A 26033-nucleotide genomic window follows, 5' to 3' on the forward strand; every position below is an offset into this window, starting at 1 on the left:
CACTCATCTCAGCTACACCTCCCTCTGCCTCTGCCCTGAGATAGGGTTACATAGGCTGTCTCTTAAGTTTTTTGAAGAAGGTGTACATATATTCCCTCCTATGCTCCCTGTAAAATGGTTTAGCACCAAAATCAGGTCAGTTCCCAGCTGGTGTGACTCTGGCCTTTTCAGCCAGTTCGCTCTCCTTGGGCAAATATGTTAGACAGGAGTGGAGTGTACCTGGTATCAGTTAAATATAAAAGAAGGGTAGGAAATTATTCAGAAACAGTACATTGTGCTCATGGAGAGAGATCTGCTCCTGTGCAGAGAGCAACAAAGCCTATTCCCTGTTTAAAGCCCTCTGTAGCCCCGAATGATGCATTGAACCTTGACACTGCACAGGGGTAGCTTTCACTCCTTGCTAACACAGCTGATCTTATTCCTTCCTGTGGTCTCGGATCATGTGAGTTTTGTCCTCATTGACTCACATTGCTGGCTGCATCACTTAGTGCCTTGCATTAGGTCAAGACTTGATCTTGCAAAGAAAGCCATGGCAGGGAGGAAACTGGCTTTCCCACTTGGTATCCCTTGTACAGGGCTGGTCATGAACACTTTCAAAGCCAGACATTGTTTTCAGGTATGTCTGAATATTATTTTTACCTGGGTCCTTAGGGTGCTAATCACATACCTATAAATATCAGCTGAAGCATAAAAGGTTGCTAGCAGCAAACTATTAAAAAGAAAAAAAACGTGAGAGAAATAATGATTTTTCCCCTGTTATTTGTCTTTCAGATTCCTTCGTAGCCCTGAATGGTAAGGAAGTTCTTAGTTTCATTATTTACTGACAGCAAATCCATTTTGGAGGAATCACTTTTTACTAAACTTTTAAGTATTTTCATACTTTTGTTTTATTTAATGTTTCTTCCCAATTTATTTTGTTCATAGAAATTTCAACTGCTTCACCTGATCATGAAATGTCTTACGACACAGTGTATGGTCAGTTTATGGGTGTTTTTTAAAAATTCTCCCCAGATCCTTGTGTTAGCTAGTAGTTCATGTACTCAAATAGCTGTTATCCTTTTTTTCCTTGTTTTGTCTCATTGTTGAGGGCCTGATTCACTAATCACAAATAGGATTGAATCATACCTCTTTGATTTTCAATCCCTCTCCTGTAGTCCTCCCTCAAAACTGTCTCCATTGAATTAAAGTCAGATATAACCTATTTTAATTGCATGCCAGCAGACATGATTAAGAGCATGCTTCATCTGAACACTCAGACAAAGCAACACTTGGGTACAGTGATGCATCTTATCTGTTCGCCAGGAAAAACAAGATAGCAGCTCACATCCCACTCATGAGTCGTCCAGGCTAGTGTCATGACTGCTACAGCAGCCAGTCAGAGATACTTTAGGAAAAGGAACAGAACTGTCACTGGGTTACCAAAAGATCTCTTATAAGGAAAATTAACCTGTTACTTATGTGAGTTGAGACTGGGTTATGCCTTGATTCCTGAAGGTTCCTGTCACTTCTAGGGTGAGTCATTTATGTACAAGCTTGCAGTATTTTAATGCCTGAATGGGGCCTGATCTGTAAAAAAACCAAGGGATTCGCATAGCAAATTAAATGACCTGAGCTGAAGAGAAGTATTTCTGCAAGCCAAGAGTAGCAGTTTCCCATGAGGCAGCTGTTAATCTGTGCTCACAGCACTTTCCACCACTTTGTTCTGTATATTTGTAAGTGGATTATGCTGGTACTTGGAGTGCAGAATAAATGTCTTCCTGAGGAATTATTGCAGAATAACTAATCACTTTAAATTCAAACCTAGACTTACATTGCAATAGTTTCCCTTCATAGACGTCCTGAACAAAGACAAGTACTCACAAGCTAAGAGGAGGTGTGGTATTGCTCCCAGTGAAGTCAATGGCAAATTTCTATGTGGGGTGGGGGCTTGCTCATGAAGTTGATTTCAGGCTGTACAAGACTAGCAGTTCATCAGAGCTAGGGCAAATTCACCATATGTTTGGCTGAATGTAGCAAGATGTAGTTCAGTGTGCAGTTGCGATGAACATTTAATTGATCCTTTCATCTCGTGCCTGCAAAATATGTAGGTACAAAACACAACCAATGACAGCTCAGTACAGAGGAATATAAATAACTGGAGGCACAGTGATACTGTTCAACATTTGTAAAAATAAAATTAAAATCCCCATGTTGTTTATTACCAGGAAATGGAAAATGTGCAGGTGAAACTTGTTTGAAAGTATGATAATGAAAACCAGTGAAAGGAATATACAAAATCAAAAACAAGTTGAGAATTCATAATGTATGGAAGACTCATGGTTTCATCTGCATATACAGCTTGTACTTTCTTTCATTTGAAAATTGCTGTATTTCCAAGGCACAGAGCAGTAATTAAAGAACAGTAGTAATAAAATCTGTACTGCTGAATGTAAAAATAAAGAAAATGGCCTTGGGCATAGTGCTGATGTGCCAGAAATGTTCTAGGATTCCTGCTTCTAAGTGTATTCGTAGGCTGCACAGTTACAACTGTGGGGCTGTGGTTCTGGGTCCTGTCAGCTACCGTATTAGTAGAGACTTTAGCAAAAGCTGATATTTTAATCTGACCGAGAAAGCAGAAGGGTGATTCAAATGAGCAGCAGAGTGAAAAAAGCTGCAGTGCCAGGGAGTACAGGTGACAAAACAAACTCCATTTTACTGTCCAGTCATGCTAAGCACAAAGACAGTCTCCATGAATTAACCCACCTCTTAAAGTAAGATCCTATGGCCAGATGCAATGGAGAAATGCTGGCCAACATTAACACTGATTCCCATTCATCTCCCGTCTTTCACAGATGATTTCATTCACCCTCCTGAGGTACATCCTGATAACATGGTCTGTAGACAAGTCAGCTCTTCCTTTTAAGGGTTTAGTTAAAATACTCATTCTGATGTTATTGCAGTCAGTCTTTCTTTTCACCTATCATGGCAAAATATGGAAGGAAACATGCTAGTCATCTCTGTTGATCTTGCACGAGGAGTGTAAAAAATTCCAGTGTGAGGTAGTAAACCAGTCTCAGTAAACATGCTTATGTTTGCTAATTGTAGTGAGCGCTCTGAGTCTTTTTGTTCTTGAGAAAACAAAAATTTTATAAATGGTGCATTTTAATGTTATTGAGTACAGTTAAATGCGTAAGTAAATGGTATTTCATAATAGATTAAACCTCAGAACACTGGGATATACCAAAATACCAACCAAATGAATGCTCAGGGTGCTTATGGATCCAGTGGGCTAAATATATCCAAAGGCATCTGAAATTCCAGCTGCAAAAGAAGACTTAAGGCCTGATTCCCTTGATTTACTCCACTATAAATCAGCTCACTTCAAAAGACTTACTGCCACTCCATAGCAATGTGAATGAAAGGAGAACCAAGCCCTTAATCTTTGTATTCTTGGCATCAGCCTCCTCCTGAGTTTGGCAGGTGGGCTCCCTTTTCTGGGGCAGTCTCACATGATCAGTTGTAAACAAGTAAAGTGCAAAGTCCACACAGGTGCATTCAAGTGCATCCCTTTTGACACCCAAGGAGAAGATAGCAGGCTGAATGTCTGGCTGCAGAAGGTCAGAGAAAAATTATGCAAGAGCCACATATTTAAACAAGGAGATTAGGCTAGATTCCTCTGCAAAATTGTAAGCAGCTTCAATTACCTTTGGAAACATCAATTCTTAGTGAATTGGGCCCTTATTTTACCCCCTAGCCATAGTCCTTTCTCCCTCTGTGGTATTGATTTAGCCTTTCTCTCTAATTGTCTAATTAGGTTGCTATAGCTGTTAATAGGATAGTGTGCAGACATCTTAACCTCTGAGATCCTAATGACTTGTGCATATTAGAGCAACTATCAAATACGTATTGAATCCCTGTCTTTGTTTTAAACCTGAAAAAAACCCCTTATATTTTACAAGTGCACTTCAGAACGAGCTATAGTTACAGAAGTGCAGCCCTTCTGAATCATTATCCGTGCCTGTAGACACTAAGTGCTTTTACTCTCCTTCTGTTACTTGATTACAGCACTCCAAATGAAAGTTTTTGCAAATAATGGAAGCACCTAAAACAAATTTTTTTAAAGTGTCTATTTGATTTTTACGTGTTTGCTTTAAACAAAGAAGTTTGAAAAGCACTGTGTCTGCATTTTTTCAGATGGTTTGTTTTAAAACAAAGGCAGAATTGTTTTTTTAGATGTTTAGGTATTAACCAATATTAACATAGAGGTATTGGACACATCTCAGATATGCTAAGCCTCTTTAAATTGCAGCAAAGTCTATTTACACAGTCAGAGGGGTAAAAATGGTGTAATGGGGAAAAAAAAAGTCCCACTATGTGTTGCAAACTATACAGCACATTGTAAAGGTTTAATAATGGTGTGTGTGAGAGGGCCAGGCCTGGGTTGCCTGCCACTTCAGTCTTTCCTCTGTTTATGAGAGAAACTTAACTAGCTCATACGTTTGTGGTGGCACTCTGCTCAGAGGTGAAATTCACCCAGCGGGACTGGCTATTCAGGCACAGAACACAGCGATACTGCTTATGGGAGCGCCGCTGCCCAGTAGTAAGTGTTTGCAGAATACAGCTATAAGACAAGTGGGACAGGCTATTAAGGTCTAACCTGCTCCTGCCCTGCTTCCTCAAAATAAAGTGGAAGAAAGTTTATCTCAATTAGGTGTGGAAGGCTGTTTCTCAGTGTGTACTAGACTAACACATTAGTATCAGAGCGAATAGACTGATTTCTTGCATTTGTGTGAAACCCTTCTCTACCTAATGACCATCTGGTACACATTAATATCTTCACAAAGCCTTAGCTTTCCATTACGAAGAAGTTCTCTATGTATTTGCAGCATATGGTTCAGGAAATTTTTTTTTTTTTTTTTCCTAGAAACATGTGTCCCTTAGGCATGTATTTCCTCTAGATTACTGTATGAAGAAATGTTTTTCTTTAACTATACTTACGGCTTTTCCTCAGAATTCCCCCTTTAAGCACACCTAAAGTGCAAGTGTCTGGAGAGAGATATGGATATATAAATGCATATGAAATAGGCATAATATACGATTGCTACTTGGCATTTTCTTCTCTTTTACCTCCTTATCAAGCTATGGTTAATTGCTTTCTTATGTTGAGTGCAGTACTATTTGTAGGCTGACCAAATATTGTACACATTATTGTGGTTGCTGAATGAGGTATTAACTTGGAGACTGGAACCCCATGAATGCTGGCACTGTGGTTTAGTCCTTAGGGAAAAGAAGACGGAAATCTTATAATTTCCATTTTCTGGCCTGTTCTCTGTCCCGTTATTTCTCTTATTTCTTGGGGATAAGCACGGGAGTTGACAAGTGTAAAACGGTGTAGGGGTGAATGCTTTCACGCTCCAGCGTATTCCTGCTTCAAGAGGGCGCGTGTTTTCAGTTGCTGGACCTCTACCTGTCCTTTTGGAAACAAGCAGCCCTACTGCAGGACTACTGTGAAGCAGGCAGCACGTTTGGATCAGAGTCCATCATCTATCTAACTGTGTGTTACCAGTGCTCCCAGCCATGCTGTGGCTTATGGAAATCTTTTAGAGATGGATAAAGTTTGGCTTCTCTTTTGTGTTTGAGTGACATTAAAAGCTCTGTCTTCAACAACATACAACCTCTAATTCACCATGTTAAAGAAAGACACCTGAGAAACCACACTTCCTATCACGAGAAGTAAAAGATAATCCAGTGCTCTTGTCCAGTGCCCTTCACCTGAGGTCCAGAGCTAAACAGTGTTAATGATCAGCCATAGTAACTGACGGTTGGCTTCATCGTGAGAACACTGTGAATTGGACCAATTTTCCTTGCTAAGTGTACTAGTACTATAGGAGTTAGTTGTGTCCATGTCCTATGCAAAATGCAGTCCAAAGTGCTGCCGTATATAATCCTGTACAGTAAATCAAAAGAGCTCCTTGAAAATATATGGAGGAACACAGACATTTTCTTCCTCTAAGACCATTAATATTCAGTAGGAGTTCTTTAAATCATAGCAGCATCTTACTAGAAGTTGCAGCTTTTTTGCTGACTTCATCAGTAGTTCAACACCATGAAGCTGGTGAAAGGGCTGGATAAAATGAAGCACGTGGGTGCATCAAAAAGCTTGGGAGCACGGGTGGCCAACATTTAGATTTTTGATTGCTGGAGTGGAATTGGGGACCTAGGTTCATCAGCTCTCTCTGCATTTCTGAGAGCTGGGCTGGATGGCTTTAGGAGCTCTTTGAAACAGCCTTTTTGAGATGCAGCTTCTGAAAGCTTTACGCTTGTCCAGTGACTGTTAAATAAACTAGAGAAGCACAGTCCCTACCTGCCCATCTCTGTGACTTCTCCATAAGGCTTTAAGTTTGGGCTCCTCGTGTTACTCTATCTCTGCCCCAGTGAGTCTCAAATTATTTTTCTCAGCAGCGAAACAACATCAAGGGAAGGAGCAGGGAGAGGGTCCCACCTAGGGCAGTCTGTAGCCTGGTGATTGGACTCCTCTCCAAGGGAGACTCACATCCAAGGAAGGAAAATTAATTTGCTGGATTTTTAAAAAGGAAGGCTGCTGTCATTCTGTCCAGTGTTGTCTGAAGAGAAAGTGTTATCTGCCATTCTGTCTGTGACTAGTCCGATTTTGTGAGTCTGCATTGGAGCATGTTTCAAAAACCCCTCTTTTGATGGGCTCTTTCAGGAAAGTAGGTAAGGGGAAATGCAGTTAGACCACATCAAATTGACCAGGCCCAGAGCTCCTTGAGCCCTGCTGAAAATAATTCACTTTGGTGCCCACACCATAAAGGAACTTTCAGACACGTATGCAGTTTTGAGGTAAAAATGTTATGGTTTGGACGGAGTTTTGGTGTCCCCAGCCCAGCAGTGATGGAGCATCCCGAGCCACTGGGAAGTGCAGGTTGGAGCCATCGTTCAGAGACAACAGACTCCAAGCACTCCAAGCATTTTGGGTGCTGACATACTTCTCAGGATCTAGTTGCAAAGGGTGTATGAGTCTACAGACGTGTCTCTGCTGCAGCCAAACTGCTGTTAAACTTGTGTGGTGTTTCCAGCAGGGCATGTCCTGTGAACATGCTGTTTGTTGGGGTGTATTTCATAGGCGAGGAGGAGGTTGTCAGCCTTGTTCAGGACAACACTAACAATGTCTAGAGTAGTTGTAATGGAAAAAAGACGTGGGACCTCTGTCCAGCAACTGCTGGCATCACTGGTTCTTGGGCAGACCCATGTAGTAAGACGTTGTCTTCACTGTCATCCTGAGCAGAAATTATGTCTGGTTTCACACTTAGAGCAGATTTGGACAGATGCTCAGACAGGACTGATGGTGAGGGTGCAAGGGGGTGCAAGCAGCTGACAGGCCCTGCACATTTCCCATCCAGAGGGTGAAGCACACCGGTGCTGGGCAGTCCTTCATTCCTTTGGGGGCATGAGGCAGAGAGCCACTGACGCTGTTGTTTTGTAGCTCTTCTGGCATTCCCCTTCAGTTTCGGCCGTATCAGAAATTCTTCTGGTTTAAATTGTTTTTAAAATTGTTTTTTAACGAAGCCAGCACCAGGCAGTGTGGGCCAACACTTCAGTGTCATTTGGGCCTGTGTACTGAATCCAGCCAAAGGATGCTTGACTCAGATGAAGTGTGCTTACCCTCATTTAGCTCTGTTGAGTAATAGCAGAGAGCCACCAGCCCAGCGGCAGCCTGAGGCGTGCGTGCACCTCCTCGCACCCTGATCTGGGAGGTTCAGACCCCCCCTTTCCCTGAGGCCATGCTTTGAAGGACTTTTGAAACATTGCTCAGCCTAAGACAAGACGTTCGCCCATCATGGATGCAGAACAGTGTGTGCGTTCCTGAGCGTGGTGAGGGAGCATGGTAAGTGACTAATGAGACTTGTCTTCCCTACCTGTATTTATAATGTAAACAGGACACTCCAGTTCCCTAGTCCCAAGCACCACCACTTCCGACTCTCGCGCTCGACAGGGTTATGATGCTAGGGGACGCATGCTGGATTGGAAGGATCCGCTTGGTTCATCTGAAAATACAGATCCATATGTGGCAGTTTCATCCCATAATCATCAAGACAAGAAGGGTAAGGCCTTGGAAATGACGTCCTGTGGTGAGGAGGGGGGGGGGGGGAGGACTAAAGTGTAACTGCTTCCAGCTGGCTCAGAGTAACATGTAATGAAACTCCTGTGCTATAATTAAAAGCTTATCGTAAAGCCTGAAACTAAACAGCCAATCTCAGTCTCAGTCCTAGATAATTCACTGCCTGAGGAAACCACACAAAACAAACAGAAGTCTATGCCTCTGCAGAGTATGTTGTGCATGTGTATGGGAAGAAGGGAAACAGTGAGGATTTAGCTCTCTTTAAACTTGATCTGCCCTCGTCCCTGGCAGAGGAAGATCCATGGCTTCCCATTGTTATTAAGTGTCTACTCTTATATTGCCTTTTTGTCTGAATTCCCAAGGCAGCGCAGCAGATTTCGGCTACTTTCACGTTGTTTCTCTCTCTCGATGACAGACAGAGATACTGAAGGTCTGCGCTAGTTTAACTATTGAAGTAAAGCTGACACCAGCTCTAGCCACTGGGCCTAAGTCCTGCTGTCTTCAATGAGAGCTGCCCATCAAATACCTTTGAGAGTCGGGGCTGAGGAGGTCATTAGCGTATTTTAAAAGATGTGGAGGTGACTGCTGGTGAGGAGAGATTCTGTGTTGCATTCTTAAAGCACCAAAAGGTTGGGATTTAGGTGTCGTTTCAGCATTCAGCCCTTTGCTGAAGAACACTTGGGTCTAATACAAGCCACAGCCCTATTCTTTGGCCTCCAGTCCCCCTTTGCTATACATAAAGAGAATTTGGCAGAGAATTGCCTAAATTTGCCACTTGAATACGCTTAGAGAGGAAGAAGCTTTTCTGCTGTGTTAGGATGGTGGTGCCCCCTCATTCTATCTTGGCCCTCCATCGTTCTCCCAGCTCCTTTTAATCTGTGTCTCAAAGAGGTTAAAATGGTTCCTTTGTAAACAGGGGACTTAAGTTCAAATAGCTCCACTGCCTGGAGAGATCTGAGTCCTTGTTATTCTTCTCCAGGGTGTTCTTAGATCGCTTCTTTCAATCTCTTCTCTGTTGAAGATGTTTCGCTCTGTATGGACTAATTAAGTACTCAGTGGGCTAGAAGGAGGATGGGTATGAGCAGAACTCACTTGCTGAGTGGTTAGGGCACTCACCAGGGGCAAGAACACACATGAGCTTCAGTCCTTTCTGCTATGAATACTTGATATAAAACACTTAAAATATTAATTGAAATGTGGATTCCAGTCTCTATTGTTCATGCATTTTACATGAAAAACTCATTAGACAAAAGCATCAGCTGTTTCTGGAGAAGCTACTGGCATGCCAGACCTGCTGCTTTGCATTGTCTGTCCAAACTAGTAGGTTACTAAATCATATTCCTTCTGTCTGACCCAGTGAATCTGGAATTCGCTGCATTGGCTGAGGAGACTTTCTGCAGGGGCTGATGAGCATGTTACCATTGCAGAACAGACTTCAGCAGAGCTGACAATGGTCTGGACCCAGACTGTGAACTCAGTGCCTGTTATTAACAACAGCTCCAGATACACAGTGTCTCCAACGGTCCTGGGGTATCCTGGATTTCTCACTGAGCTCCCCAGGGTTGACCTTAAAGAGTCTTACGGTTCCTAGCTATGAAGGCAAAGGGCGTCACCTGGTTGGCCCAGCAGAGACAAAGCCTGAAGCACTGTTCCAGCTGAGGAGGCCAAGCAAATTAAGCAGCAGATGCAGTAAAATTTCCTGAGATGCCATGGCAAACATTAATCTAGTAGCCTTGGCTTTTAGGCTTGATGGCAGGAAATGGAATATGAAGATTTGAGTTCCCTCAGACAGAGGGTGAAAACTTGTCTCCCACCTCCCAGCAATTAGCTCTTCCTATAAAAAACGGTAAAACTGCTATGTGCTCCTCTTCCTTGAACTGGGTTTTAGAAGAGGCCCCTGTTTGAACAACTTTTTTTTAAGAGCTTGATCCTGTATATGTTTTGGGAGAATAACTGCAAATTGAAAGCAAAAAAGGGAATTTCTAAAACCTGATCAGGCTTATATGTGAGTTAAGCACAGAGCTTCTCTGCACCCTGCAGACCTGTGAGCTGCTGAGCCTCAGCAGTGGAAAATTTCAGGCAGCTGCTGCAATACTAAAACTCAAAACCATAACTTAGCGTGCAAGGGACTGACAAAAGCTCAGATTCCTCATTCCTACTTAAGTGCAGTTTGAGATATCATCCTCATTTTTTTAATTCCTCAGCCCTTGCTCTTCAGTAGTAGAAGGGCAATTCAGAAAAGTGATTTCTGCGTATCACCTATGTAGAGAAGGGAAGGCAGATAAACCTGAATGCTCTTCGAAAGATGGCATGTGATTTACATAGCACTCCCCTTTCCTTTCAACAATAAATCAGTGATAATGCTGACAGCCAAAAAATAAGGCTAGTCTGTTTGTAACACCTGGTATTCAAAATGCGTGAGGTGAGAGAACATTTCTTGAAAAATCCAGTGTTCCCCCTTCTGAAAGTAAGTGATATCTTTCTCTTCTCCACCCTGAGAGCAGGGGATGTCGATAAGCAGATTTGATGAGGAAGGAAGGAAGAAAGCCTTGAACCCAACTCTTCTGTTGGCGTCAGACAGGGGAGTGGTGTCAGAAACCACTGATAGTGGAGGATCTCGCCCTTTTTGTACCCTGAGGAACGCAGAGATGTGTATGCATTTTAATGGCACTGTTTGTTATGTGTGGGTCCATACTTCACAAATCTTTTGTGAAGCAATGCTTAATAGATGGAAAGCTAGCTCTTAAAAGCATCTTGTATGCCAGTAGCAGCTTTCAGACGAGCATGCAGTGAAAATATTAATAAATGTATAGCTGTTGGATTCTAATCATTTTCGCTTCAATTCACTGACTGATGAGGTGGCTTACATTCAATGGTTCCCTCCCCAGGGAGTGATGGTTACCAAAGAGCCTTATTAGCACTTGACAGGGTCATTTAAATATCATGCATTCTTTGGTGCCTAATTATGAATATTGACAAAGCTGGAAGCAGTCTACATGCAATCAAAACAATGGCGGCAGAGGTGACCGCATGGTTGTTTACCATTACCATCTACTTGTCTGTTGTTACTCCTTGCCTTGCCCAGTCCAAGCCAGTTGGCTCCAAAATTATTATTGATTTGTTGTTTTAAAAGGGCAATGGAAAGAGTTCTTACACAAAATTAAATCAGAAAATGTTACACTTCCTATCCTTTTACCAAGATTTTGTTTTCACTTTTGCTGTGATTTCTTTTACTTTCACACATTCACAAAGAAAAAAGTATTTTTTTTTTAACATTTTCTCTTTGTTTTGCAAGGTGCTTTGTGTTGTTCTTCATTGGTTGTGTCTAATCCTTTGGACAGTGTTTTCTTTCTTTTCTTATGCTCACAAATGACTTCTTACTGATTGTACTAATTGTACAGAATCCACTTGCTGCTTCCTTTTCTGTAACACGGGTGCTTTGATGATGTCACATCCATCCATATGCTTCACTTTTAATTCAGTGCAGGCATCTTGGGGAATATCTGTGGGGGCGTGAAGAGGGGGTTCTTTAAAAGGGTTGAATCATGGGAATGTGACATTTGTGTGCCACAGCTTTAGTAGCTAAATATACTCTGGGATTGTTGTTTCTGAGCTACATCACATTTCTTGCCAAGATGAAAATGTGTAGTGCAACCCATAGAGTGGGAACTATGCGTTGCCATCCCACTGGCATTTTCATTTTGGCCATTAAGGAACCTGCCCTTCCTATTGCAAAACAAAACAAAACAACAAAAAAAAATCAGCAAACTGCACCCCACTTTCATCTTCTCCCCCATCTCTTACCCAGACCAAAAAAAAAAAAAAAAAAAAGAAAAAGAAAAAAAACATGTTCTAGAGTATGTTTACATTTTGTTTCCTTTCTTGCTATGTTTTGGTGTTAATTTAATTGTCTGTTTCTCACCTTTTTCAAAACAGTTTCCCTAACCTCGCCGTCTAACCTTCCCCCCTGCTGCCATTGTACTTGGTCTCCCTCCCTCCGCAGTCATGAAGCTCCTCCTGTGGAGCAATCCAAGGCTTTACCCTCTACACCCCAGTAGTGCCGTTGTGCTATGTCTCTCTGTAGTTGTCCTACTAACGAAGGGGGGAGTAGACACGTATGCTTGTGGAGAAGCCTATGTGAAGAAAACAAAGTGATTTTCTTCAGGAGTAGCTGGCCTTGCCCCTCATTACCCTGCTGCCCTTCTCTGCTGCCTCCTGTCCTTCCTGCCTCCCTTCAGAAATGCCTCATGCTTTTCAAGTCCTGGGTTCATTAGCACAAATGCAGTCAGTTGCTCAGTTTTCTCACTTGCTCCCTAAATGCCTGGAGCCTGCCTTTAAATCACAGTTTTGATAAATTGGTTGCAAATTGAGCTTACAATTTCGTGGTTCTGCTATAGCTTCTTCTCCACAGCATTCAGGTGGACGTGGCTGAGCTGGGCACTGAATGATGAAAGTGTAGCGTTGCTGTTAGCAGCCTTAATGTTTGTATTCTTACTTGTCTCAACGCTCATTAAGTGAAGATTATGAGGTGGTATCTCTTTTCCTTAACAAGCCTTTTGTCAATATCCATGTAACAATGGTAAAAAGCTGATTAGAAATGGGATGTGATGGGCACAGTTTACAGCGTTGCTGGTGTATTTGGATGTCAAGAATGCTCCTGTAGATACAATATCTGGTAGCACCTCTTATTTTATAGATTGTAGAATCTATATTATTGTTAATAATAACTGCAGCCCTTCCTCTGGTACAGAATTAGACATCATTAGCAAGTCAACTCCACTGTTCGGAGAGGGCTGTGCAACTGGGGAGCCCAAGGGCTGTTCATTTCAAAACCTGACTCCAGAAGATATTTTATATTGTACACAAGTGGCAGTGTTACTAAATTTTACTGTGATTATCGCTACTTGAAAGATTTGCCAAGTGCTGACAATGCTTGTCTCCAGAGAGTCTGCAAATGTTCAGGCAGATTCTGCTGCAGTGAGACAGAATTATATGAAACTTCAGGTACAGTTATGATAAAGAATGTAAAGTGCTGATTTAACAAGATACTTTACAAGTAGACATGAAACAAGAGAGAAAAAAAAATCTGTGGCAAACCAAAGCTTCGGACTCTTTTTTGCATAAATTAAACAACCAGTGTTCTTCATGGAAGGGCTGAGTTTTTCACCAGGAAGTACATTTGCAGAGTATGTTTTTTACACAGAAATATTGTTATAGGCTAATATATGCAAGGATCTGAAAGATTCAAAGCATTTTTTATCAGAGGAAGCAGGGAGAAGTTGTTATTATCTTGCTGGCATTCTGTAATAATTCAGGAGAGGATTTAAAGTGACACAAAATTTGTCAAAACTTATCCTTTGAGTCTATGTTTGCAGGTCTGAGGGGGAGGGTTTGGATTTTCAAGGTGAAGCAAGTACTCTGATCCATGTCATCATCCTGGCACTGTCAGAAGGAGTTGACTGATCCTAAAAAAAAGTGTTAACGCTAATGGGAGAAGGAGTTGCACCATAGTCAGTTCAGCTGGGAGGGGGGGGGCGCTTGTGAAGAGCAATAAACTCAAAGATGTGTGCCTGGGAGGAAGCTACATTGCTTTTCTTTTCTGTCTCTCAAACCATTGTACACACAAACATAAAGCAGATTGCAAGTACGTTGCAGTTCACTAACACTTTCAAGTGCTGAGGAAACAAACGAAGATCGAATCAGACCGTATCCTTTGCTTAATATACTTTTTAGTCATTTTGCCCACAGTCTAGTAAAAGACTGCTGTGAGAAAGGGAGTAGGGAATTTGCCCTGATTCTGTCTATGATTCTGTAGCATTTGGCTGAGATTTGAAGTGAGAGGTGTGGTTACTTGGAGCTGTAGTGCTTCACAAAGGGATTTCACCTACACAAGACAAGATGACACGGGATTTAGTCCGTTTAAACTTTTATAGATCCACATCTAGATTAAAACCTACCTACTTTTCCCATTAGGATTTAAACAGAGGTTGGTTGGATGAGTCCATGCTAAACAAATCCCTATAGATTTTTTTTTTTCTAAAATGTTCTTAAGTAAATTAGCATCAGCTTACTGTAAGCATCCCCTTTTCTGGAGGGGGGATTATTTTCGTTTGTCACATATACTCACTGCTTGGGCAAAATACTAAAAAAAAAATTTTTTTTTTTTTTTTTTTTTTTTTTTCAAACAAACAAACGATCCTATATACGTCTAGAATGGCTCTAATGAGCAACTTGTCCAGGACCTGAATGTGTCAGAGACTAATCACGGCAAACCTGCTGTGGAGCACCATTTTAGCTCCGTACCAGATAAATACCAGAAAGTTGCCATTGTTAATAGTTAATACCATTTGTTAATACCATTGTTAGTAGTTAAATAGGACCAAATTTCTCAGCAGAGTTTTTAATGGCCAAATGCCTGTGGCACCAAACCAGGCTAATAAATATCAAACATGCCAGGAGATTGACGACTTCACCACGGGCTGGTATCCCGTGACATGCACCAGAGGGCTGTGCAGCCAGGATTAAGGGAACACACCAGACTTGTCCAGAGGAATGACACTGATCCTTCCTCTGTTCTGTCTTGTATGTACAAGCTGTCTGCTCCCAGGGCTAGAGACAGCTAGTCATCTCAGATTGCATACTCAAGTTCAAACAGTGGCAGCAGAAAACTAGATGCTAATTAATAAAATGGAAATTGTATATAAAATTGATGAAAGAAGAATGCTGGAAGGATGTTTATGACAATAGACTTTCTTCAAACTTTTTTTTTGTTATGTTTTTGTAAGTTTCTATGAGAACAAGAGGAAGGAGACAGAGAGGAAAGACAGAGAGGAGACAAAGTATGCAGAAAAGATGACAGAAATTAAGTCCCTGAGCAGGGCCACATCTTTAAGCCAATTTTAATAAAAAATGGAGATTGTAATTGAATACAGGGCAGTGATTTAGCGTGTCTTTTCTGTGACTAAATCTTCATTTCAAAACTTACATGAAAATCCCCAGCTCATTTAGTCACAGATTTTCTATAGTAACCTTCTGAAAGTGCTAGGAGAGGAACAGTTTTCACTGCAAAAGATCGTCGAGGATGAGGAAATCAAAATAATGGAGAGGGTACATTCCAACACACACCAACTGCCTGTGCCACACCTAAAAAAATGCCCATACTTCAGCACTGACACAAACTTAAAATTTTCAGAAATCAAAATGTTTGTAAATTTCACTAACAGTACAGACTTCAGATTTAACCAGCAGAAGTGGAAGCATGAGTAACAAGATTAGAACCAAGAGTCATTTGCTATTTAGTAGCCAAAAAAGACATCACTGGTAAAAGAAGAGCTTGTGCCAACGTGCAACCCATGGTTATGAAAGCTATCAACAGAGCTTTTCTGTCCCCAAATTACTGGATCCTACAAATAAAAGAAGGGTGAAGTTTAAAATAGAGCTTATCAAATGTCAAATGTGGCTGCAGGAAACAGCAGGTATCCTTGACCTGTAATTGTCCACCTGCATGGATTTGAAGTCAGGCTATCCATTTCCAGGCTACAATGAGCAGTAGAAGCCTGTCTTACTAAAACAGGGGAAAACTGTCATTGCCCCAGGACCTTGATCTGCTTTTCCAATAAAAGAGGCCATGTCTAATTTGTCAAGGCAGCTGCTCAGGGTTCAGGGCATTAGAGCTATTGTGTGGTGGCCTAGATCCCCAGCTGCGTTCATCCACAGTCACCCGGTGAGGACAGCATGGTGGAGGAACGCAGGCTGCCTCGTGCTCTTGTGTGACCCTTGTAGCACTGACATATTTATCAGGGGCTGGGAATTCGCTGTAGGGTACGCTGGCCCCACAGACCCACTACTCTCTCTGGAAATAGCAAAGCGTAATTGGTGGACAGGATGTTAAGTAACACCCAGTTCCATTTTTGTGGTGTTTATATTGCGTATAGGGGGACCTTGTGCCATACAGGAATGCTGAATTGGGAGGGCAACCTAACCCTTTAAAATCAAGATTTCTGAAACGGCTTTGAAATTTGAAGGGATTTAAGAGCAGAAAATCTAGTAGCTGAAAGACACTTAAAGAGCCTTTTGGTGTTAAGATAATGCCAGTGTACAATTAAAATGTCAATATGCTGTTAAAGATATTTGAATAATTCATTTTTCTCATATAGGGTATGCCTAGTTTCAGTAATTGTATTAATTAATAGGCAAGTTGTCCTGTAGTAATTTTACAGCAGGCTAAATGTTGACAGTCCTGGTTCAGAGCACTTTTAATATGATCTGCGGACTGTGAACTGTTTAATTACATGCCTCTGTACAAAACACCACCTACATTCTTATATAGATAACCTTCTAGTGAATGGTATCAACATCCCTTACAGTACCTAGGAAGGATCCTGACTGACTCTTTTCCTTTCTTTTCTTAGTTTTCTTTAAGATTGTAAAAAAGGAAAGCTTAATTCTTTACGTCAGGATGGGCTGGTGCTTACTAATTAACAGCATGCAGTTAATTAAAAATGAAAAACTTAGAGAGGGCATAATTTAGATTTTGCCATGTTAATTTTATTGAACATTCAATACAGATAACAAATGTTGTCACATTTGGAAAGTCATTGTTCCTGTGAATATGCTTAGTTTAGTCAGGTGTTTAGGCAGATGTTACTTCGAGCTCTTTAATAGTCATATAGTGAGACACTATTGTCTTTGGTATCTGATTACTGTTGCTATGACTTTTGCTAGATTTTAGTCGTGTGTTCTAAGATTTTCTATGCCAGTAGCTGAGAAAGAGGATAAGGAAAAATATGTTGTTATTCTCATGTTACAAAAAAAAGAGCCTTAAGGGCATTTTATTGAGAAGTTTTGAAGTAGATAGTGCAAATTTACCATTATATTGAAAATGTACATCCTGACATCCCCATGAGGGAAAAAAGAGCTTCATTTGCCAAGCTGTAAATTTTTGAAAAATCTCAGTCCCTCATACCCAGAAGAGACTTATCACCATTAGGCAACTAAATACACCAACAACTCCATGTGCATTGAGCATTGGTGCTGTGACTGATAAGCACTTTAACCACCAGCTGATAGTCTGACAGCTCTCCCTGCCCCAGCAGATCAGAATAAGTCAGAGTCCCTGCTGAAGTAGATTTTAACAGCTCCATTGGCATTAGAAGAGCTTAGGGCAGTTTACAGGGAAGTTGCTCAGGAAGCATTGAGAGGCATTTCTGGCACAGCTGTACAATACAGCAGACATTTGGAAATGGCTAACAGCACATTCATCACCAACTTTGTGTTGGCCGGGAAGAATACCTGTAATGCTCTGAAATAGTGAGTCCCAGCGGATAGCCTCCAGACCAGTTCCAGCCTCCCACGTCTACAAAGTGGTTAGCCCTGGATATTAAACTGTAGTTCTCCCACCAGCAAACAAAAGACTGCTATCTTCCGTGAAATAAAATGTCAGATGAAGGTGCAGCTTGATAGCATTGTCACAACTGGGCATAAACTAGACAGTTCTTTCATACGCCCAACAAGGATTTTTTTAATTGGAAAATAACACCAGCTGCATGCTGTCAATAATATGCCATCTTGTTCATGCTCTATCCCATCGTACCCACAATTGTGATAGAAAATAAAAGAACAGCTGTTAAAAAGAAAGGGGGGAAGCAGGCACATTTTTAAAACCCTACAAAGCTACTGTTATTCACTATCCTGTTCTTGTAGAAAGAAACGGGGGGGGGGGGGGGGTTGGAGAGCCTGAAAGATCTGCAATTACTAAATAAACAGTACCAGCACAGACAGGGAATTTAAGCATGCACAGAAACACCTCCTGAACAGCAGCACACTGAAGCCTTCATTAAAATAATTCCAAAAGTCTTTTGAGAAGCACCTGTTTTCCAGGTGTTTCCTTATTCTTTAAATCAGAAAAACTATACTGAGTTCCTGCAGAGTGAGTGAGACAGAGCCATAGCGCTGAGTAAACACTGAGCGCCGCTTGTTTGTAAAGAAGCTAACAGAAGTGGTCTTGTCATGTGGTGCAGAAAAGGCCATTGGTAGTTTCTTTGAGCCTGTGGTCAGCACTGGAGAAATTTAATTCCTGCTACCAGCTTATAGCTCCCATCAAACAGTTCAACAATTCTCCATGTGTACTCGTTGCTGAATGAGTCCCAATCAGAGTCTCTCAAAGGAGGAGTGCCCTCTGTCCCTTCTTCTGCCTGCTCTCCCTCTTGCATTCACCACAGAGCCTGCCCAGAGGTTTGGGCCATCACGGCTCATAATAAAGAACATAAAGAGCACTGCTCCGTTTTTTTTTGCAGATAGCATTCGGCTTTATCTCTACAAAACACTAGTCTCTATTCAGTGTCTTATGGAGGTCTTACAGTCCTGCAACACTTTATATGCATTTTGTCTACCTATGACCAAGCCACAGGCAAAGCCCTGAGGCGCTCATCCAGTAAGACCAATTAATTTTCCTTACCCAGGGGGATTTGTATATCTCAGTGTGCAGTTCTCACTCATTGAACTAAATTACTAATATCAAATCAGTGGCAATTTCATATACCCAGCATGAGACCTGGAAAGACAATACAGTTTATATCTACTTGCTCGTGGCAAGACAACTTGATAAAATCAGCTGTGCTTCCGCAAAAGGTTTGGTCTCACCTACAATGTGTTTAGAAAGGAGGAAAGAGAATAAATATATATTACTGAGAGAAAAGAGATTGTGATAAAATTTTTAGGGTCCCAATGCTAGGAAAAAAAAAAAAAGAGACTTTAACCTCTCACATGGAAATTTGTATATCTGTAGATCAGTAAACATATCTTGAGAGCTAGTCTACAGATATGAAAAAAGCCAGTCATGTTCCTTGTTATAGCACCTACCTTCATGTCAAATAACTCACTATGCAAGCTGCCTGGTTTGCCTGCAGCAGTGGAAAATACTGGCTTCAAGGAAGAGCATGAGCAGAAACTGAACATGCACTACAGTAAATGCAGAAAACAGAGCTTTGATCCAGTACCAGAACTGAGTGGAAAGCTGGAGGAGTAGTTGCATTGCAGAAATGCCGCTGCTGGTGAGGTGCATGATAAAGCAAATATACAGGTATGTCTCCCTGGCCTGCTGCTGGATGGTCAAGAGGCGGTCTGGATGGGCTTTGGATGTATGTTAGAGAAGACACTGGTCTGCACACACTACTGTGGCTAGATTGCTGCTGGGCCCAGGGCAACTTTTTTGGAGCTGGGTAAGGTACCTGCTTGCTAAAGTATGTCCTCTGAGATGAAGCTACAGGTTCATCTCATGCAGGGAACCAGACTGGCCAGAGTAATCACTTGCACATTAAAAAGTACAAAGACAGGAAACATCGATGAAGTTATGGCATCAAAGTGTAAATGTACATGCAGTGCCTGCAAGGTGGGGGGGTGATTAAAAAAAATAAGGTCAAAAAATGCAGAGAACTATAAATTTGACAGACAGAAAAATGCATGAAGGAAGCCACCAGTGGAGACAGAAAATTAAGTAAGTGAGAGAGAGATGATAGTAGTACCAGGCGAAGCAGCCCATCAGGGAAATGCTGTGTTTTACCTCAGGATGTGGCTGGAGTGACCCTGCTTGAGTACTGGAGGTACTGCGGATTTGAGTGAATGTTACTGAGAGTGAAGAAGGCTTCTGGTATTTATATCGGAAGAGTCATGAGATACAGAAAAAAACCCCAACCTAGCAGTAAAATTAGTCTTGCAGACTGTTATGGCCAGTGTTTCAAACTCATTGCAATTCCTCAGTCACTTAATGTGTTCAAAGGCACGTGAAGCAATGGGACTGCTACGCGGAGGGAAATGATAAACCTAACACCAGACATGTATAAGCTGTTTTTCGCCTACAGCATCAGCACTGCAAATATTTCTAGAAGAAGCAGTCTTGTCTTTTACTGATCACTGGGGGCATGTTTTAGTTCATAAATCCGGGTCTTTTGACTACACCTACAGTGTTCATGAGTGTAAGAGAACTGAAGGGCTAATCCACAGTGTTTACTTTCCATCAGAAAACATACAGCGCTGGCTTTTTAATGGCAGAAGTTGTTTCATCCTTCCTCCATGTAAAAGCAGACCTAACGTGAGGTCCAGCCATGTTCCTAACATGCAGCAGCAACCCAGCTGTGGGCAGAAGGGCTATCCCTAAGAAATACGGTTTGGGTGCATGGGTGAACATTGTTGGTGTGGTCACATAGTTGTTCAACAGTTTAATAATCATTTCCAGGGACCTTGTAGAATAGGATATGTAGAGTATAGTCTTCTTATCTGAATGTCTTGGATGTCTAATAGATGGCTCCTTCGTTAGTTCAGCTGTAATGTGTTCAGTCACACTAGTGGCTCAAAACTAGCATTTTCATTTTTGTGTTTTTAAAGAAGATCAGAGCTGGTGTGGAAACGGGTTTTGCTTTTAGGTCATACGCAGTGTTTGAAATTTAACCCCAGTTCTTCCATAAGGCTGCTTTGAGCTTCAGCCTGCTAAGCAGAGTTGCTTATGTTGACATTCAGCAAAATTCACTTTTCCCTGTTGTACAGAAAGGCCATAGTTCAAAACAGACTGTAAAAAAGGAGAGGAAAAGCCACAGAATTTCTCAGTGACAGCTTGTCTTGCCTTGACACTGTTCATAAAAACTGCTTCCAGAAAGACACTGGGCTGCCCGGAATACATAATGCCCACAGTAGGAGAAAAAAAAAGAAAAAAAAAAACCACAACAAAACCCCAGCATTTGTTCTGCACCATCAGAGGAGCTCCATGCAGTGAAATGGGAACTGTGAAGATGAGAGATTCACTTTGCAGGCTACAACAACTTCTCTGGAGCCCTAAAATCATGCATATTCAGCCAAACATATGTAAATCTGGTTTAACCCAGCTGTGAAAGATCCCCTGAAGTAAACTAATAAAGAGCATCTGGATATGTTTAAGCTCATCCCAGGCATAGTAGAAAGGTCCCAGAATGTGCACTGAGCTTTTTTACGTCATTAGAGGAAATGCTGCAGACTTTAAAGGAAACTTGTGTTTTAAGATGCAAAGCAGCATAAAGTTTGCCTCTGCCGAGACAAGCTACAAAAGAATTAATTTTCCTTGACATTTGAATTTCATACATCTTTTTTTAACTACTGTGAATGCCTGTGTTTTACTTTTTTAAAGGACCTGCTATGTCTGCTTATTCCATATCACACAGAGGCATCTAAAATTATCATTGCTCACTGGGAAAGGGTGAGAGGTGAAGGAAAGTACTGAAATCAAGAAAGTTCAAAATGATCAGCCACTGCATACCACCTGCCAGTGGGAGAAAGGTTGTCAAGCGCTCTCTAGTGCAAGAGCTGGCCTTGACCCTAGCCGCTGGGACAAATAAAATTGAGCCGGCTTCAGGACTGTAATGACTTTCATCATTACATTACAGATCCAGGAGGCTGTGTTTCTCAAACCTTCTCCCATACCTGCAAATTTAATAAACTGGTTTATTTACAGAGATACTGCGCAGAAGTAACACAATTAAAAAAGCTCTAGGAGCTTGCTATTCCAGTCCTTTTCAGGTCTGCCTCCCCTTTGTTTCAGTGGGGGTGGGAGTTGCCTGAGGATTAATTTACTGGTTCAGAACTTGTAATTTCCATCTATAGCAAACACATTCAAAAAAGAGCTGCTTGTTTCTAATTTCTCAAAATTCACAAGTGTGTTCATGGTGTAGGTTTTGCATGGCTGCTGTGGCATGCCCAAAAATAATTGGATTGTAGTTTCATAATAGAACTAAAAACAGATAATTGAAATCGGTTCTGAAAATGTTACTTCAGGACTCACGGGTTATCTCATAAGGACATGGGGGAGTTGTTTCTCTCATCTTTCTTGCTTAATTTATCTAGCTTAAAAAAATACAAGAAGGAAAGTTCTCCATCTTCTCATTGAGAGCAAAAACACCTGTTGATCTCCCCTCTTTTAGTAAATTACAGCCATCCTTTTTCTATAGAGAGTCATGTCAACAGTCATTCATCAAAAGTGAAGAGAAGTGATATAATTTGGACCAGTTGAAAGGAGAAATAAAACCACCCTTAGAGATCAATAGATAAACCTATCCTGGAGGGATTGCTTCTGAAATAAATCTGAGTAAGGGCCAGAAAGCCCTGACAGAGGCCACTACAGCTGATCTGATTGTTTAGAACCTTTTCAAGGCTTTGTTATGTGTTACTTCGGGCACATTATATATCAATTTTCTTTTCATAGTTCTGAAGTATGATTTCTCCTCATACTTCTAATGATCTCCAAGCCACTTGTAGCTGAAGGTTTTCCTTTTACCAAACTCATTGATCTCTCCAAGCACATGCATCCTCTTTTTGTTTGCTGGCTATCTTGGGCTGCTAGCTTGGGCAACTGGCTTTTGAGAGCCATGGGGCAGAATCTGGGAGATGGATCGCTCTTCTCAGTGCAGTCAAGCAGAACTTACAGTTGCAGACCTTTACAAATCAACAGTACAGCTTTGCTGCGAGGGAAGGGAGGAAAAAAAGGCATTTGCCAGCAGCTTTAACTATGAACATTCAAGCTGGTTTTTTCTATCTGGTGACACGGAGAGGCCAGAAAAACGAATACTGGGTAAAATTGCACTGACTCAGCAGAACAAGTTCTTGCAGCCAGAAGGAAGATGAAGGAAAAAGCTTAGTTACTGTTTTCAACAAAGGAGTTCCAATAAAGTCGCAAACATCAAATCATTGGGATTATAAGAAAAAAAATTAGATAAGATCTTAGAAATGCATGGTAGACTCTGGTCATTCCTGAATTTGCTATTACTTTAAATAAGGGTGTCCTGTCTAAATTCATCTGATATTTTTTTATTGCTATTGCTGGTTAAAAAGGAGGAAGAAAGCTTGTTAATACCTGCAGGGATTTTCCAGGCTGAAATAGTCTTTTAGCAGCATGAGACTGCCTGTAAACACAGTTCTAACACCTGGAGACACATGTTGAAAACCTATTCAGTGCTATTTAAAAAAGATATTCTGAAGCCCATAAAAACCTCCATTCATAATGAGTCTATACCAGTGTTTCTTGCAAATCTAAGCAGAGGGAGACGTACATCAGACAGAGAAGCTTGCAGGGAAGAATGAAATTAACTGCAAGGTTTTCCCCTTAAATAGCAACACTAAAGAAATCATTGTGCCTTTCTGGAACAATGATTGGTTCTGTGGAAAGTCTCAAGTGATTTTGTAGGTGTTGGAGATGGAAGTGGGCTCATTCCCATTTAGCTAGAGAGTTGAAGTTTAAGACAGCAGTGACACTCATTCCCTGACTGCTGTTAGTGTGTGGTCTAGGAATAAATATTACCTTATTCCCTAATAGTTATTCTGCCACTTTCCTGCCAAAACATCATTCTTCATCTCCCACCTCTGTGTTTCAGTTTTGTGTGTGCCACCATTGTGGGTTATGATTTTACCATCTGTTTCAGGCAACTTTGGAAAGCTGGACAATGATGTCTCCCTGCAGAGGTGATGACAGAGCGTTCTTGGTGCACATGGCACATGGTCCAGGGTACACCTCTCACAGCCCTACATCATTTCTGGGACAAAGGTGTCTTTGTGTCCTCACCACAGCTAACTGTAGTGCTCGAACTGAAAGGTGTTATTTTTGGTGACAGGTAATACAGGACCAGGTATTGCTCTCTGCCCTGCGCTTGTTATTCTCACTGACTTCAGCCTGGTTGTGCAGGAAGGCAGCATCCAGACTATTGTATCACTAAAACAGCCTCACATTAAGCTATTCAAACTGGGAAGTAGTTTCCTGTTTGTTTTCATTAATCAAGCATTTGTAGGGGTTATAAGCTGGAATTTCAGTTCGTGATCACTGCTGAAACATAGGCCAAAACCTAGACTTAGAGGAATGTGACTATGGGGCTCTTCTTGATCTTCTGCCATCCTGTCCCTGATCACAGATGAGACAAATTTAGGCTTTATCGTGGGATGTTTATTTTTATACTGTACATGCTAAAAGGACACAGATCTTCTGCTGGGCCTCTGGAGTTGGGGTCTCCTTTCTGCAGATGCCTGTTAATTGCTGTTCTCCTGAGACAGACACCTTACTTCGGATGTCTTTCCAGGTAGACCTTTGATCAATACTTTTCCACTGCTGCTGTTCAGCAGGTTTTAGCTCACTTTCATTTGCTTCTGAGAAAGTAAGTCAAAGATTTTACAGAAGCCAAAGGGTATCATACTTAATATTTCTCCATGAAAAGTAAGTCATTTATCTTGTCAAAAAAGGAAGTTTGTCTGGTTTAATGTAATTTAATCTTGGCAAATTTGCTTTGGCTTTTTTTTTTTTTAATAATTACTTTATCATCCTTCGGATGCTCATAAAATTGATCATTTAATCACTTCTTGTAGTGTCAATCTCATTCTAAAAATTGGCCTGGCAGGTCTGTCCCTTCGGCTCGTCTCAAAGACAGGTAATATGCTTGTCCTTTGCCAGAGCTCTTGATGCTCAGACTTCCTCTAGTGTTCTGCAAGATACTGCACAGTGTCTAGAAATTGCTTTGGCTAGCTCCTTAAGCAGTCAGGGACAAATTCCTTTAGGCAACTTGAAAACTTCTACATTATCTAAATATTTGTACCTCTTTTCTCTGTTCTGGCCAACACTTATTCCCTGACTTTGTTACATTCCTGATCACAGATCAGAGTGGGGATTTTTGCTGAAAAGTGAAGGAGGAAAATGAGTAAATGCTCCGTCTTCATGTCTTTCCTTATCTGTCCTCCTTTATTGAAGTTTGTTGTACTGATATTCATTATTCTTATTCAGTTATGCTCATGCCTTGTATTCTTCAGAATGATGAACTCTATTCCTTTGTGATTGTTTCATTCTAATTACATTTCTGCCTAAGAAGTTCTTTCCTGTTGGAACTAGAAGGAGCAGAACATGCCCAGAAGAGCTTCATCAGCGTTATCCAATACTACTTTCAGCACTGTGCAAATCTTGCTTTTTAACCTGGTTTTCAACAGATACAGGGGTACAGTCCTAACCCTTGAATACTTTTGTCAATTGGCGAATAGAAGCCTCGCCTCCTTCCTGCTTACGATGATCTAGTATGCAGTAGATCTGTATTATTGTATCACCTCTGACCTTTTCTTTTCTCTCTTATTTTCACCCAGAGACATTCAACAAATCTGCTTCTCACCTTTTCCAGAACTTTAAAAAAAGTATTATTGACATAAAATTTAACAACTCCTTGCTTTTTCCCCCAACTACCTTTAGTGAACAAGCTAGATCAATACTCTACTCATGTGATTTATCCAAGCACTAGCTCATTTCAGAATTGAAACACTTTGAAGGTTTGGAAACATTTTTCTTAACATCCTCTTAACCAACCAGCCAACCAACACTGTGTACCTTACCTATAAGCTCTGCTGGAAGCAAAAATGAATTATGTATAGCAGAATAGTACTATGGCATATCAGGTCTTCTCTCTTATTAGATGAGTGAGAAGAGGTGATTTTGCATGTTCCAGACTGTTACAGTACAGGGCATACTGACTGAGAAAATGAATAGTGATGTTAGGAGATACAGACATGGGATGAAATTACAGAAAGTTAGTCGGGGAAGAAGGATCAGGTTGACTATGGGAATCAGGTGACTATCCTGACTCTTTTAATAGCCAGAGATAATAGTACATTACATGTGGGAAGACCCTGAAGTCGTAAGCCCAGTTGTGATTTGCAAGGAACAGAGCTTGAATTAACTGGAAGACTTCAGGGAGATAAGTCTCAGCATGTTTGTGGCACTAGCAACATGTAAGCTCTGATCCTTGAAGGTGCAAATATTTAACCTCATCTATGTCTTTGAAGCTTTTTCAGTTTTACTACTATTTTTGCCACCAGACTTCTCCCAAGTATAATATTAAATATAGGTAATTCTGTCAACAATATCCCTTTGCAA

General features: G+C 41.2%; 1 protein-coding gene across 4 annotated transcripts in view; it reads left to right on the forward strand.

The window, feature by feature from the left end:
* SEMA6A (semaphorin 6A) overlaps positions 1-26033 on the forward strand; it is a 114038-nt gene that overhangs the window by 82398 nt on the left and 5607 nt on the right. The window contains exons 16-18 of one of the 4 annotated variants that reach the window (XM_074166776.1): positions 772-792; positions 925-975; positions 7938-8102. In XM_074166776.1, coding sequence (XP_074022877.1) covers positions 772-792; positions 925-975; positions 7938-8102 — 237 coding nt within the window. The remainder of the gene's footprint in view (positions 1-771; positions 793-924; positions 976-7937; positions 8103-26033) is intronic. The other 3 variants (XM_074166777.1, XM_074166778.1, XM_074166779.1) reach the window with 3 other exon arrangements.

Source organism: Numenius arquata, chromosome Z (assembly GCF_964106895.1).
Source record: "Numenius arquata chromosome Z, bNumArq3.hap1.1, whole genome shotgun sequence".
NCBI classification, from domain to species: Eukaryota; Metazoa; Chordata; class Aves; order Charadriiformes; family Scolopacidae; genus Numenius; species Numenius arquata.